The 17,500-nt window shown below is 43.9% G+C and overlaps 1 protein-coding gene across 1 annotated transcript in view; it reads right to left on the bottom strand.

Annotated features, from left to right (window-relative positions):
* The window catches only part of satb1a (SATB homeobox 1a), a gene marked incomplete at both ends in the record, with an annotated part of 35,897 nt that extends 19,216 nt beyond the window's left edge, over positions 1–16,681 (bottom strand). Inside the window, 7 exons of the mRNA XM_080735540.1 lie at positions 1,739–1,966; positions 4,624–5,165; positions 6,207–6,318; positions 10,566–10,689; positions 12,870–12,996; positions 15,434–15,610; positions 16,456–16,681. Coding sequence (XP_080591666.1) covers positions 1,739–1,966; positions 4,624–5,165; positions 6,207–6,318; positions 10,566–10,689; positions 12,870–12,996; positions 15,434–15,610; positions 16,456–16,681 — 1,536 coding nt within the window. The remainder of the gene's footprint in view (positions 1–1,738; positions 1,967–4,623; positions 5,166–6,206; positions 6,319–10,565; positions 10,690–12,869; positions 12,997–15,433; positions 15,611–16,455) is intronic.
* Between the last annotated feature and the right edge of the window lie 819 nt (positions 16,682–17,500).

Here is a 17,500-nt window from a genome sequence, read left to right as displayed (position 1 = left end):
TATTGTTGCTCCTCATCCGAGTTTTGACGACCACCTCCTCACAGCAAAAATGGGGCTGTTGCGACTCCTCAAAAATTGCTTATTTTGGCCGTTCCAAAGTAACTTTTTTCTTTATGAATGGTCTATTTATAGTTCCAAGATACTGTGCTACGCAGCCACGTAACGTAGCTACCTAGCTACGGCTATTCTTGAAGCTTACTACGCTAGAAGCATATGTTATCTTCTCATTCATACTACTGGATTCCAGCAATCAACTATTATATTCTTTTGCTGCAATTGTTTTATTTATTTATACCACGATGCGTTGTTGTGTACATACTGGCTGTAATAACTCCAGGACAGAGCCTCCTTTGCGCTACATAAGTTACGTTAGAAGCGTAGTAACCGGAGATCTCGTGATACGCTACAATCTTGCTCTGGAAACCGCGTCATTGTTTTCAGCTCCTTTCTCTTCCGAGTCGATACGTGGTGCAATAACAACACTTCGGGTGGTCTCATGGAACTATAAATAGACGATTCATGAAGAAAAAAGTAACTTTGGAACGGCCAAAATAAGCGATGTTGGAGGAGTCGCAAAAGCCCCATTTTAGCTGTGAGGAGGTGGTCGTCAAAACTTGGATGAGGAGCAACAATAACAGAAATCCACCAAACCAGGTAGGAACATTTATGAAAACATGCAATTTCAGGGGGGGATATTTGGTCTGGATGTCCTCTTTAAGAGGATATTAAGCAAAATTGCTTAATAGCATAACAATCTGTTTAACAACTTTAAACCTATTTTATACATCAGCATACAACAATGGGCAGCAGGCATTCTGAATATGAACAGTGAACAGAATCTGTGGATAGGCCTAATCCAATATCATGATGAATATGATGATGATTTGATTTGAGTAAAGAGGTGTCCAATGATAGTCCAGTTGAATAAAATAGTATTGTCTTATCTTAAAGGAGTAGTTCACCCCCAAAATGACTTTTTTTCTATTGATTACTCATGCCATGGAGACTAGAGTTCAATAATATTTTTTGGTTTTTGTCACATTCCTAAGACAAAAATTGGATTTGAGTAAATTTTCCCCCATTGATTCCGGATGGTGACCCGTTTCGTGCCCCTGCTCCAGACAGATTTATTATACATTTTTCAGGGTTCCCACAGTCATGAAATTCCTGGAAATATTTTGAAATTAGAAAAATATTTTTCCAGTACTGGAAAAGTTTTGGAATTGATCAAGGGTCCTGGAAGGTCCTGGAAAAAATAGCTATGCATTGTCTTTGGTTATTGATTGTGTTAATACCTCTGAAATGACAAATTAAACATTGGCCAAATTGTCAAATATTAAAGGCAGAAATTTGTGAAAATAGCCGATCTACATGCTCACAACGCCTCGCTTTATAGATCGTCTATTTTCACAATAGAAACGTGTTATACAAAATTCCTCAACTCTTAGTGCTCGTCAGGGTGCCGGGTCCCCAGTTAAAATATGATTATTTCAGGGGTCACAGCCTGAAAAGGTTGAGAACCACTGGCATACACTACCTGTCTTTGGGCATTGTGCATAGGAGTAAAGCGACTTGTTATTGAGCTGAATTATTGTTATATAGTCCTGGAAATTGGGTTAAATATTCTGGAAAAGTTTTGAAAATTAATTGGTAAAAATGAACCCTGATTTTTGATAATAAAGGTTATAAAAAAAAAGACATTCAGGTGAGACAGGGTTCTTATGCGTGTGTTTCTAACCTGTGTGTGTCTGGGTGAGATGTTGTTGTTGGTGTTGTTGATGTTGATGTTGTTGATGGTGTTAGGTGTGGCTCCAGAGAGGCTCCTCTCTCTCTCCTCCTGATAGATGTGGTCTCGCTCTACCTCATGCAGCTGGAGGAACACGTGCATGGCCCTCAGGTTGACCAGCAAGGACTGGGAGGCGTGTTTGGGGTCCTCCTCCTTGCGTAGAATCTCCGACAACAGGCCCTGGTACACACGCACGCACGCACATACATACATACATGCACACGCACGCACGCACGCACGCACACACACACACACACACACACACACATACACACACACACACACACACACACACACACACACACACATACATACACACACGTTTGTCTTCACTGACTTAAACACAACCATGCATAACCATAACCGTAACGTAAAAAAAATACCTGTCCCTTACCCTGAATATAACCATTAACATTATATTTGCGGGGGTTCAGTGTCCTTGTGTTGACTTTTGGCCCCCACAGAAATAGTCCAAAATGGCACATGCACGCATGTACACACTCACACAATTCTAGATTTTGACAGTGTTAATTACCTTATGATACTGACATCTATTGATGCCTTTAAATCGATCTTGATCGATTCATTGATTGATTGATTGACGTCTATTCAGTATTGATTGCTGCACCATAGGACGAGAATAATCCTTTTGGGGTTTTTACCTTTCAATCCAGGGAACCCCTTTTGGGGTTGTTGTTATGTACAGTATACTGTATAGCAACATAATTGTTTTGTAATTTTTAATAAATATTTGAAGTTTTTCAGAAAACTGGAGGTCAGGATTTAGAAGGCATTTTTAGAATGGCCCTCAGGTCTAAATGGGTTAATACCTCTCTCTGGTGTGGGATAATGTTGAAAAAATGATATTCAAAAGCCTATGATGAGTGATTACACATCTCATGTCAATGGTTATAGATTTCTCATCAACCGTGATGCTATAATGGAAAATAATGACAACATGCCTGTATTTACATACTGTAAGTGTACTAGGGCTGGGGCAATATATCAATATTAATTATTAATGTTAATATCACTATATTATCGTGTTAAGAGACTAGATATCTTCTCGATTCATCTGGGATGCATCCGGCATACTTGCATAGTAGTATAGTATAGTTTTAATGACTTTCTCTATATGTAATACTTTAAAAATGTAACAATTTTTGAAAAATATATAATTAAATGTCATACTCATACTATCGTACGGTATTTTGGTCACAATATTGATATTGAGGTATTTGGTCAAAGATATTGTGATATAAAACATGTATCGCCCAGTCTCCTGATGCATACAGAATGGAAATGCAAATGCTGAGTTTCTTATATCCACAGTGGCATTAGGTGAAAGTTCCTCATAACTGTCATTAGATCTCATTGCAAATCCAAGTGACAAGCCTCTGCAGGTCAGCATTTCACATCAACAGTAGAGACAACAGTAGATTAGAACTTAGAGTCAGTCTCCAAAGCACTGCTATTAAAGACGATTACTCACACCCGTACACCCATCATTACCCTGGGTGTGTCTTGTCTATGCAGACGAGCCTTCAAACATCATCTAGACTAGAGGTTTTTTGGGAAGCTTTCCTCAAGAAAAAGTTCAGAATCCACTCCGGGCGGGTGGAGAAACAGCAGCATGAGAAGACGAGAAAAAAAACGAAGCAAAAAAATAACGCACACTTTTATTCAAATCAGACCATTGTAATTCTTCACATCCGCGTCGCAAATTTTCCAAATGGATTGAGGTTTTCATATGCATCGTCAATTGACAAATGCTTCTCCCGCTTTTAGCTGGCGCCTTGGCACCGCGCCCGGTCCGGCTGGCATCAGAGCACCTCTGTGCTGGCAACGGAGGAACATGGGGGTGGATGATAAGTGGATCTACTGATTATGATGAAGATGATAATGACTGTAATAATAATAACAATGGGCTTAGCCCCATCTTCTTCTGAGCCTCTTTTTGTGTGGGTTTTTTGTGGCGTGTACCCTACGCACGGCTAAGCGTGGATGCGGTTACGGGTGATTTATACTTAGCTGCGAACCGGTTTGGGTGCACCGAAAAATAGCCGATCTATAAGCTCCCGGCGCGTTGTGAGCTTATACAGTAGATCGGCTATTCTCAGTGTGCAACCAAATATAACAGGCCCTTTAGACGTTAGCAGGTGAGGTGATAGTAGTAGAGAGAGATATTTAGATGAGAAATGATGGCTGATACTGATGGACAGCGAGAGGGAGCGATAAAAGAAAGATGGATGCACTGTGGTGTTTAAAAGGCTAGTAGGGCTGCCAGAGAGAGGAGAGGTGGTGAAAGATGGAGGGACAGCGATATAGAGGCAGAGGTAGAGAGGGAGACAGCATCTCTCTAAGGAGGAATGATTAGTTGGCCCAGCAGCTGTTTCACTGCTGGCACTGGCCCCGTGCTGCAGAGAGCTGGGGTGCGCACGCACACGCACGCTCACGCGCACCCGCACGCACGCACACTCATACACACTCACGAACACACACGCACGCGCGCACGCACACTTACACGTATGCACAGAGGGAGGGGGCACTGCGGCAGAAAAAGGCCACACAAATGTGCCAACCAACACACACACACACACACACACACACACACACACACACACACACACACACACACACACACACACACACACACACACACTCACACACACACAGACACACACACACACACATGAAGCAAACTGAAACTACCAGAAAATCGGCAAACACATTTCCAAAATGCAATCAACAGGAAGTGGATGTGTCTCCATCCACCTCCATCCATCCCTCGCTCCACCTCCCTTCCTCCACCTTCTCCTCCTCCCCTGCGTCCGTACCTGGGTCCTGTTGAAGGCCACGCGGGCGAACACGGCCTGCGAGATGCCCGCCCTCTTCAGCTCCTCCCTCACATTCTGATAGATCTCAGTGGTCACGTCGGACGCGCCTCCTCCTCCGCCGGACCCGGCCGACGTCTGGCCGTGAGACGCCCCCCCGGCTCCGGAGCCCGTGCCGCCACCGGGACCCCCCTGGACCTGCGGGGGCTGCGGGGAGTCGGGGCCCTTGGGGAGGGCCATGGAGGAGGGGGCCCGTCCCATCGGGGGGTGGTTGAGGTACTGCTGCGGGACGGGCGAGAGAGCCTGCCCGGCGAGCATGCGGCTGACGGCGTACTGCTGGTTGAACAACTGGGCCATCACCAGCTGCTGGCTCACCAGCTGGGGACTCAGGGGCGCGGCCACCATCGCCGGCGGGCGGAGGCCGAAGGCGCCACGCCCACACATGATGCCCCCGTGAGGGAACAGCATGGGCGGGCTCAGCCTGTCGTTCAGCTGCTGGCCCATGGGGATCGGAGCGTTGGGTTGGTCAGGGAAACTGTCAACCTCTTTAGGTTAGAAGACGGGTGAGGGGTGAAGGAGAGATAAAAAAAGACAAACGTGAAGCTATGAACAGACCTGCTATTCAGACATTTTGCTGAGGCAGTGTTGTTGTGATCCACTTAATGGATTAATTAATAAACCAAATAGAGTCCCTTCACAGCACAAACAAGGGTAACCTAGAAGTGTGCGGCGTGTGCACAGCTGTGAAATGCCAACCTTCATCAATTTTCATCATTATCTTACGTCATTTGGGTCTAGGAAACATAACACAAGTAAGTCAGTCTCATCCTTTTACTATGAATAGTTCAGAAGTTATACACGACAGTGTTCATTATTCAATAAGTGAGCTTCCTGATGCTATGCCAGGCAGTTCCCAACGTCCCCCTCACGTGTAGATTCTGTCACTGCTAACCCTTACAGGTGGTCATAATGGAGGGTTTGGATGAGTATGTGTCTCATCCAATGCAACTGAATCGCTGGCTGCTCCTGATGAGTTTACCCGGGGAGGCGTAATGAAAGTTGAGGACCACGCTATCCTTCACACTCCCTGCTGAACAGAACAGGACCGACCTGTAGGCACTAGTGCAGACACAGAATACCCTCCGAGCCCAGCTTCCCTCCCGTAAACACCACCACTTGTGTTTGTTGGAGCACCTGGCCAAACCTTTACCCTACAACAGTGGTTTTCAACCTTTGTCACATCAAGGTCCATTATGTATTCTGCATTTGAGCCATGGACCACCATTTGATGAGATTGGGCTGACATACATACTCCACAAATGTATTTTGGTTCGGCTCTGTCTAAAGTACAATATGATTTATGATTTAAATACATTTGTCTCTAGAAGTGGTCCTTAGCCTCTCAGACCCAAAACTTTTAATATTTTGTTATCGTAAGATTTTGTACACATTAGTTGGAAATTGTGACGTTTCTTCGCCTACATGTACGGTACATCTCTGACCTAACAGTATAGTTTCGTTATTGTAACTATCCACGCCGAGTGGTTAAGACGCCAAAGACCAAAAACTGACAGAAATCCCCTCACCCTTGAGTCCTTTGGTCTTCTTGAAGTGCTTGTACCACCGGCCAAACTCCTGACACTTGGTGGCTGAGACGTTTGCATAGTAAGTGCTGTTCACAATGGAGGAGATCATGCTCTGTAGCAGTGGGAGAAAAGACAAAGGAAATTCATTATGCTCTCCAAGTGGCTGCTACTGGCTGCCTGGGCGTCTCAGCTGTTCACAAGTCTGATATTAATGAACTCAGATGTGTGTTATTAAAAAGACCCTCAGGTAAATGGGATAATGACTATTGCATATCATCGATAGGGCTAAGGAGCTGAGGACCCCCGCCGCAGTGTTGTCGCTCGATGCGTTGAAGGCATTTGATCGTCTGGAATGGTCTTACCTGTGGGCTGTACTAGATAAAATGGGATTTGGTGCTTCATTCATACATTTTGTTAAAGTACTTTATTCTAATCCGTCAGCGATGGTCCTAACCGGTAAGATCTGTTCGCCGCTATTCACGATTGGCAGATCTTCGAGGCAGGGTTGTCCCCTTAGTCCTCTCCTTTTCGCACTTTCACTCGAACCCTTGGCTCAGACAGTGCGTCAGTCTGCAGATATTACTCCTGTTTCGATTAACAACACACAGCATCGCATTTCCCTATATGCTGACGATATTCTACTGTTCATTGAGAATGCACCACAGTCAATTACTCATGTCCTTCAAATCTTTGATCAGTTCAGTTCCATTTCCGGCTACAAAATTAATTGGACGAAGTCAGCCCTTCTACCTCTAAATGATCAGATGAGATCTGCTATCCTGCCGCCCATAATCCCAGTAGTAAGCCAATTCAAATATCTTGGCATAGATATTTTCCCCTCTCTTCAGGCTATTGTTAAGAACAACTATGGTGACACTCTAAATAAGATTTGTCTTGATTTAGATAGATGGTCATCTTTGCCCAACTCTCTCCAAGCTCGAGTTTCAATCATAAAGATGAATGTTCTTCCTAGGGTTAACTTTGTAAGCTCTATGCTCCCTTTGCCACCACCGCCGCAATACTGGAATAAGCTTCACTCTTCGATATCTAAGTTTGTGTGGAAAGGGAAACGCCCTCGTCTTAAACTTTCTCTATTACAGCGTGCTAGAGATGATGGCGGCCTTTCATTGCCCAACTTTAAATTTTATTATTGGGCCTTCACGCTCCGCCCCCTTTTAAATTGGTTTAACCCAGCAAATAAGGTTTCTTGGAGAGAGCTTGAGGAGAGTTTAGTGCAGCCTGTTGAATTGAGAGATCTTATCTATTCAAACATAACTACACATCAATGCAAAGTTCGCTTTGGACCTATCATTTCTCATTTAGTGGCAGTATGGAGAGCAGCTGAAAAGATGTGTAAGATTGATTGTAAATGGAACTTATTTTCCCCAGTGTTCAATAATCAAAGACTTTTAATCGAGGATCGCCCCATTCGCTTTCCAAGGTGGAGGGCTAAGGGGATTCGTACATTAGGGGACTTATTTGATAGAAATGGTTTACGACCTTTTCGAGATTTGTGTGACATCTTCAATCTGCCTGGAAATACCCTTTTTTTCTACTTCCAACTGAGATTGTCCATGAGGACCTATGGGGTCCCATGGCAAGCTCCCCTTAGATTGCACCCCTTCCATGAGTTTATCTGTGATGGTAACAGAACAAGAGGTTTGGTTTCCACCCTCTATGGTTTTTTATTAGACTGTAGTTATGGGCCCCTATCTGTTGATACTGTTTGGAGGAATGATGTACCAAATTTGGACCCTGACTTTTGTTGGGACACAGTGTGGTCTAACATTAGGCTATCTTCTAGAAATCCAGACCATCAACAAATTCATTTAAATTTTGTTCATCGGACTTATTTAACTCCCCGCAGACTATGTGCTATGAGGATTTTGAATAATCCCAACTGCACTCTCTGCGCCTCAAATAGTATTGGTACCTTCCTTCACATGGTTTGGGAATGCCCAAATGTGTCGTCATTCTGGAATATGGTTGCCTCAAAACTTTCAACTATTTTTAGTATTAATATCATATCTTCTCCTTCTTTATTTTTATTAAATGACGTCTCACAGTTGCAACTAAACAATATACGCAAGCGCATCTTCTTTGCTGGATTAACGGCGGCGAAGAAGATGGTAGCTACGCGGTGGAAACCTCCTCATACGTTAACGTTTCGCCAGTGGGCCTTAACCTTTCTAGATATAGTATATTTAGAGCAGTCGATAGCAAGGTTACACGGAGCAAAAGAAGAAAACATTAATATGTGGTCGGACATTGCAGATAAGCTTAAGGCTATGATTCAAGAAATCACTATATAGTGGTAACAGCCTAGCACAGGCATGCACTATTGTACATTCCGTGTTGGTCCGGGGAAAGGGGGTGGGTGGGTTTTCTTTTCCTTTTCTTGTTTCGCTATTGTTTGTGTTTGTCTGTTAATTGCATTTTTCTTTTGATTAATGTTTTACTTTTTCTTGTTCTATTCATATGTATGTCTCTAATTTTATGTTATGGAAAATAAAAATAATTGATAACAAAAAAAAGGTAAATGGGATAATAAAGACAGATGAGCATGGCAGCATGTGCTTGTGCGCGAGAGTCTGTGTGTGTGTGTGTGTGTGTGTGTGTGTGTGTGTGTGTGTGTGTGTGTGTGTGTGTGTGTGTGTGTGTGTGCGTGTGCGTGTGCGTGTGTGCGTGTGCGCGGCTGCGCGCGCAGACAAACTAAAGACTAGGGGTAGCCAGGGAGTAGTTTATTGAACTCTCTCGCTCTATCACACACACACACACACACACACACACACACACACACACACACACACACACACACACACACACACACACACACACACACACACACACACACACACCTTTCCCTTAAGACCATCCTGTGCAATCTGTACATCTGATTACACCTTTCATCTTCTCATATTTATTTTAATCTGCTTCTCACAAACAAGAGTGGGGGAAAGAGAGAGTGAGAGAGAGAGGCTAGTAAAAAAGAGAAATAAGGGAGAGTATATAGAGAGAGAGAGATGGGGGAGGAGAGATGGGTTGTATCAGATATTAAAACAGCAGAGAGAGAGAGAGAGAGAGAGAGAGAGAGAGAGAGAGAGAGAGAGAGAGTGAAGGAATCTAAGGAGAGAGATAGTAGGCGATTTATCAAGCTGCAGATGTCCTATGTGCCCTCAGGCAAAACCACAGATAGACCATTTTGATTATTATTCTGAGAGAGGAAAGTACCAAATATTGCACGTCTTATCTAGAATTACTTGTGCAGCCACAGCTTGTGTATGCCTGCATGTGTCACTGTACGAGTGAGCGTGTTTCAAACAGAAACTGCACTAATGTTGCTCTTTTAGCCCTCACTGTATGTCAGCACATAGTTTGTCGGTAAAACTCCACCACCAATTGTTTAATGTTCAATTGCTGCAGAGTGTGCCATGTGTCGTAGCGGTTTCCTTTCATATTTCTCAGGCTTGCCAATAGGGTCTCGGATTCAGGTTAAAAATTAGGCGACGTTAAACCTGGGTACCGACACATATAGTAACTCACAGAAAGTCATGCTAACAGACAAACATACTAATAGCAGACATAAAATCACATTCAAATAGACATACTAACAGAAATAAAGGAGATAGTCATGCTAACAGACAAACATACTAATAATAGCAGACATAAAATTACATTCAAATAGACATACTAACAGACAGACAGGCTGACAGCATTGAGGATAAGACCTGAGGCCAATGGAAGGCAAGGCAGGCCAGTCGACCTCTTTAAGAGATAACCATCTCTGTCCTTATCATTCGCTCTCTCTCTCTGCTCTGCCCCACAGCTTATCTACCTCTACAATCTGCACTTCCTATCTAGATAATGGACCCACATTTATGCCATATGCCACACACACATGCTCACACACACACACATGGTCGCACGCACGCACGCATGCATGCACGCACTGAAGGACAGACTGTCAGAGGTATGGACTGAGGGACACCCGTCGCACGCGTGCACAGACAGACGGACGGACGGACGGACGGACGGACGGACGGGCAGACACTCAAACATACTTGGAACCACAGACTATTTATCCAGACACTTTTAAAGGATATGTATTCCCTCTCTCAGCTGAGTACAGCTGTATGTGAAATTTATTCATATGGTATTTATGAATTTATTCATATATGAGCATGCACATATGTTTGTTTATGCGTGGTGATGGTGTGTGTGTGTGTGTGTGTGTGTGTGTGTGTGTGTGTGTGTGTGTGCGTGAGTGTGTGTGTGTGTGTGTGTGTGTGTGTGCGTGCGTGCGTGCGTGCGTGCGTGCGTGCGTGCGTGCGTGCATGTGTGTGTGAGTGAGAGTTGTACCTGTGACAGAGGGCATTCCTTGGCCAAGGAGCTCTGGTTCATGTCCTTGAGCAGCTCCTTGAGAGCGTTTCTCACTGTGGAGTGACTCCACTGCTCTGCTGGGAGGTCCTCCAGCTTGGGGCAGCTAGACACACAGACACACAGACAGATTGAGATAGACAGAAAGACACACAGACACACAGACAGATTGAGATAGACAGACAGACAGACAGACAGACAGACAGACAGATTGAGAAAGTACGTCAGTGAGTAGGGATGGGACGATATGAAAAATTCAACATCACGATTATTGCGATTTACGATATTATCGCATTATCCTGTGGCGGAACATTTGCCAAAAATTTGCAGATCTACAAGCTCACAACGCGACGCGTTGTGAGCTTGTAGATCGGCTATTTTTTGGCAAAGGCATTTCATAGAGTGAAAAAAAAGACTCTAGTACGTACTGTATATTACCTTTTACCCATTATAGAGGGTTTAAGTGGTATGGACGGTATGCAGCTCAGCAAATAAAAAGTGAATTGATCCCAGTGCATGACAGAGGACGATATCACAATATATTGAATCTACACAATATGATTATCGTGAGAGTTTTTTATCACAATAAACGATAATATCGCTTAATGTCCCATCCCTATCTGTGAGACAGACAGACAGACAGACAGACAGACAGACAGACAGACAACCCACTTACAGCTCTTACATGACTTTAATAAGACTCTTATGAGAGGTTGGGATCATAGCACTTTCATTTTCACATCCATTTGTGAACCAGTTAATGTGGTGAGTGACCAGGTAATTGTGAACTCACTCAAGACCTGTGTTGCATCTCCTCCCCTCTCTACTCATGGCTTCTCTACATGCTCTGACAATGGCTAATGGCTAAATTAATCTATTTTGTTCCATACCATACTGGCATAATAGGTCACAGACTAATTCATTATTCTGATCTTTGTATACATCTTTTACAAATTTATAAAATGTTATGGAACTAACCTGAATTATTGAGTCAATGTTGGCCACAATTCATAAGTTATGCACATTTTTAAATCAATCGATCAGATCAATGCATGCTTTAAAATCAATGCATGCTTTAAAATTATTCTAAATGTAACCATAATAACATAACTATTGAGAAAATGTTTGCCGAAGTCGATTTTCATTCCACACTGATATTAACTGAATCCATTGGTTTCTGCAGAAATCAAACCATGATATGTTTAAGAAAATGGTCATCACTAACTTAAAGTGAGTCATCACTGGGCTAAACATGCCAGTTTTATCAACGTGCTTGTTCTTAAGCATTAGTACAATTAATGCTAAATTGCACAAATAGCTTCAGAACAGCAGAATAGAATATCTCATCACTCTCTGGAAACTGACAAAGCATCAGACTTGTTTTTGGAATGGGTGGTTTGTAGGTTGGGGTGTCAAATGAGTAATGACTATTCACTATAATGAATATGATTTAACAGTGGCTACCATACAGTATCTGCTCATCATAACCTCTAGTACTGCCGGTTTTCTATCCTACACCACAGAATCCTCAGTGTTAATTTAACTCTATGAGTTTAGCAAAAATTAAACAACTGGTACTTTTCATTTTGTACAAGGCAGAACATGCCTGGTACAATCTTCTTACATCAAGGTAACAAGGACATCAGAAGATGTTATCTAAACTGTGACGGTAAATTCAATTAACTACCTGGTAGGAGAGAAAACCAGAAGTACCGGGCAGGTCCCTGCGTACCTCAGTTGGGAAGCACTAATTGAATTATCATTCAGATCTTCTAATCCACCCTAAGGGGATATAATGGCAACTAGAAATACTGTTCCTACGAAACAGTGTGGGCTCGCTCATAAAGGAATAATAATAATAAAATAAAAACTCTTAATCAAATAAATTGTTGTTTTTCCTTCATTTCTTGTTTGTTTACAAAAAATGTTAAATAAATAAAAAATATATACATAAGTGAGTGGTTGTTGTTGTTTTCTTTTTGCTCTCTTTGGTTCATAATGTTAAACCATGGTACTTTCAACCTTTGGCTCACTGGCACCTCAATTGCAAGTGTGGTTGCCAACGTGACTATATTCTGCAGCGTGCTAACTGTCATGTGAAGCTCAACCAATACTCCAACTAACACCACTCCCAGATGTTTTTCCGCCAATTTCCAATTGCACTTCATTGGCTAAGGGCCCTGCCTTTGTACTGTCAGGTGGAACTTGATAGATAAATAAATAAATAATGAAGATAACATAGGTGACTTATAATGGCAATATAATGTCTCAGGTGAGGCCCTGTACCTGTGCAACTGTATCTTCAGTGTGGTTACATGGTGAACATCTTGCAGCATGTCTGCAACAGTAGCATCAGGAGCGTCTGTCACACTGGACAGAGGCACTGGGTTCCACCTGCCCACCTGGATCAGACCTGCAAAAGACACAGTCGGTATCCAACGCATTGTCACCACCATTGTGTCAAACTGGTGCTTCACTGAGGCCACTGAGCAAGAGCTGGCATAAGAGAGGTACGCCCAGAGAGAGAGAGAGAATCAGGGAGATGGTAATCAGTGTTATCAGATGAGTTCCATCTGATGCCAGGAAGTATAGATTAAACAGATAAAGCATATAGTTACAGTGGATTTGTCAGCCAGTCTACCGGAGCGTGATCCCTTACACTGGAAAAGATCATGGGGAAATTCCATGTACTGTCCATCTATGATTCTATGACAGTGGTTCTCAACACTATTCAGGCCGCGACCCCCAAAATTATCATATTTTAACTGGGGGCCCTGTGCGACCGCACCGTTCACTCTACCCTAGCGGCGGCCATGGACACAACTGGGGAATTCCTATCGCGTGAAACAGGTGACTCATGGTCTGATTTTGACCAATTCTGACCAACTACCTGTATGAGAATACTGTATGTCACGGTATCCCTTTTGTATGTGGCACTGTAGTGTCGCGCTGTGTCGCTTGCCGACGATATGCGTTGTGAGCTTGGCCATAATACACATTCATTATGAACCAGGCTTAACTCAGGTTTGCAGGCAAAACACCTGGATTGCACAGGAGTTGCAGTCGCGCAGCAGGACATTGCAGGGACACACTTTCAGACAGCAGAGTAAAACTAGACCACAGACATAAATTTCACAGCTTTAATATTTAGACGTTAGGCGACGCTGATAAAATACACGATACTTACTGGTGAGAAGCGAGTACCATGTGCGTGGGTCTAATGTGCCAGTAGTAGTTTTGACAAATGATATGCTACATCTAGGTAACAGCTGTATATATCGTCACTGTCGGGGCAGAAACCTTGTATCTCAGAGTTTTTTCGTAAATTAAACCCTGCCTCATCATATAAGACTGTTGCACAAAACCATTGAAAATAGCCGATATACAAGCACACAACACCTCACCACAATGCGTTGTGTGCTTGTAGATTTTCACTATTTTAAATCTTTTTTTTTTCTGAGGAATAAAAACGGTTTTGGACATACAAGGTTTCCACCCAACAACAGCGATATACTGAACACACTCACATTGGCAAGGCAGCAGGCTCATAAAGAATACTGAGCACACTCAATTTGCAAGCCAGTGCGGATATAGGAATAGAGTGATGGTAATTATACAGAGGAAGATATAAGTTAGAGCAGCTACAGTATAGGCCGATGCGTGGATAGAAGGTAATAAATATTCACGTGCTTGAGAGGCTCTTCAACATACCTATATGTGGTTATGTGAGCAACTGAGCATAATGTGTCTGTAGCTGCGCTTTGCCAGTGTATATAGTACCCATTTGTACTCGCATTTTGTCTGTGCACACATACATATTACATTTATGTACCATAATGTGGCGTGCGTGTCTTTTGTGCGCACACACATACACAGTAATTCATCCACTTGTGGATAGTACCTTTATGGGTCCATTTGGAGTTACAAATGGATACATGTTAGAAGATACATGAACAACTAGACTGCACTCTGTCAAACAATCGTGGCCATATATGGCCTACTTGTGCGCCAGCAGGGCGTGCAAGTACTGAGATCGGTGCTGTTCGGTACTGTCTGTATGTATGTATGTGGGTGGGCAAGTTGGCACTCTGCTGAGGTGCCAACTTGCTCCTTGCTATTTATACAGTTGGTGCCTATTGAGCTTGGTAGATTTCACTCAGGTTTTTTTTTTCATCTCACTCACGTCAATTTGTCTGCTGTCCTCACTCATTTAGGTCCTGCAATGTAGTTTCAAATGCACTACATTGCAGGTGCTTTTTTGAGTGAAAAAGAATCTCGATCTCAGCCGATCTCACTAGGCACTAACGTTACCAGGGTGCACTTGTTTGACGTCACCCTGTGTTTTTTCAAGGGTTTTCCCATTGAATGACGTAAACACAGACGCACAAGACACACGGGACGCACAGATACACCAAACGTACAAATGTTTACTATGTAGCCATAATATTAGGTGTGTGTGTGTGTGTATGTGTGTGTGTGTGTGTGTGTGTGTGTGTGTGTGTGTGTGTGTGTGTGTGTGTGTGTGTGGACAGGGAATTACTACTTTGTGGGGACCTCATGTCCCCACAAAGATAGTACAATCAGAGAAAAAAAACGTGTGGGGACAAATTTTAGGTGTTTAGGGGTTAGGTTAAGGGTTAGGGTTAGGGTTAAAAATGAATGGAATGTCCCCACAAATATAGTAGACTATGTGTTGTGTAATGTCCCCACAAAGTAGTAATTGCAAACCTGTGTGTGTGTGTGTGTGTGTGTGTGTGTGTGTGTGTGTGTGTGTGTGTGTGTGTGTGTGTGTGTGTGTGTGTGTGTGTGTGTGTGTGTGTGTGTGTGTGCATGCGTGCGTATACCGGTACCTTTGGCTTGCGCGGCAGAGCTGTGCGAGTAGCCCAGGGACAGCAGGGCCATCTCTATCAGCTGGTTGAACAGCAGGTCTCTCCTGACCAGCACAAACTCTGCGTGCTCCTCCTTCCTCTCCCTCTCCGCCGGGCTCTCCCAGGGCTCCACCACACAGAACACGGGCAGCAGGCTCCCTGGGGTTGACGGACAGACAGCGCGGGCCAATCACGACACAGATAACTGGTGGTCAGGTCACAAGTGTCATAGATCAGTGGTTCTCAACCTGTGGGTCAGGAGGACCCCCAGGGGGGTCCCCAAATTATTTTGGGGGTTCCCCAGATGATTATTAATGTGCAACATTGTTTTCTCTCTCAACAGTAAATAAACCAACATAAAGTTTAAGTGTATATTAGAGGGTATCTGTACATTTCTAAAGTGACAATCTAAGGACTTTTTAATACCTCTAAAATGACAAATTAAACATTGGCCAAATTGTCAAATATTATATACAGAAATTGTGAAAATAGCCGATCTACATGCTCACAACGCCTCGCAATGTGAGGCGTTGTGAGCATGTAGATCTGCTATTTTCAGAATAGAACCGTGTTATACAAAATGGTTACACATGGAGGTGTCACCTAAACCTAACCTAAACCCTAACCCTAACCTCAGTGGGAGTATTTCTGAATGGGGATGTTTCTAAGTGGGGGTGTTTCTGAATGGAGGTCTGCCCCCCTACAGAATGTAATGCCTCAACTCTTAGTGCTCATCAGGGTCCCCAGTTAAAATATGATTATTTTGGGGGTCGCGGCCTGAATAGGGTTGAGAACCACTGTCATAGAATCATAGATGGACACAGTACATGGAATTTCCCCATGATCTTTTCCAGTGTAAGGGATCACGCTCCGGTAGACTGGCTGACAAATCCACTGTAACTATATGCGTTATCTGTTTAATCTATACTTCCTGGTATCAGATGGAACTCATCTGATAACACTGATTACCATCTCCCTGATTCTCTCTCTCTCTCTGGGCGTACCTCTCTTATGCCAGCTCTTGCTCAGTGGCCTCAGTGAAGCAGGTTTCTGGGCCGGGGGACCTGGGGTTTTGGCCCCGGGACTCCCCTGCCTGCTCCTCTCGTGGACCAGGGGCCCTCCTCCTCCACCGTTCTGATCCAGCCGAGCCAGTTTGGCGGGTGGAGGTCGCGTGTCAAGCACCGGGTCGCTGCCCTCGGGTGGCCTGGCGCCGTTACACTGGGAGTCCATCCCGGGCGTCCTTAGTAACACCTCCAGTCTCACACACACACACACACACACACACACACACACACACACACACACACACACGCGCGCCTGAGAAAAGAGAGCAATGGAGAGTGTGACATATAGGGTAAGTGTGGCCTTATCCATGCTCCTCAGATATGGTATGGTATAAGAGCAACTAATATAGGTTACTTTAATAGATTTGGGTTAAGGTCACTTTCGCATTGTTTACTACTTGCATTTAAAGACAACAAAAACTATTTTGTCTCACGCACACGCGCACACACACGCACACGCGCACGCACACACGCGCACACACACACACACACACACACACACACACACATGCTCCGACTCCAACGGGAGTTAATCCGGGTCAGAATTTAGAAATGACCTTCACAAAAAAACAAAGATCGGCGGGGGAAAAAACAACACTTGACTTCTGGCAATGCATTGCTGCGACACCTTTCAACACGACAACCTCCGGATCTCCATGGGAAAGTCTCGTTTCAGTTCATTTGCGGGACCAAAGCGAGCAATATCTTGTTCATATATCCTCTACAATGAAGTTTCCCAAAGCAAAAACCAACCTGTTTCGTGAATGCTGGAGCGGCCAGCAGCCGAACTAACAAATCAACCCACTACCAGGTGGGTACATCCATCCACATGGCACAAATCCCACGAAATGCATTTTTATCCTTTTCAGTCTGCGCGAGGAAAACAAACCTGTGTTCCCCACGTCGCGATCGCGACGTGTACCAACTATTATATGAATGTGCTCCGTCGACCCTCGCCGTCACTTGATGCTAGTAAAAGTCGGCA

This window comes from Nannobrachium achirus (genome assembly GCF_963921795.1).
Source record: "Nannobrachium achirus genome assembly, chromosome: 10".
In the NCBI taxonomy this organism is placed as follows: Eukaryota; Metazoa; Chordata; class Actinopteri; order Myctophiformes; family Myctophidae; genus Nannobrachium; species Nannobrachium achirus.
This window is presented reverse-complemented; position numbering and strand designations above follow the sequence as displayed.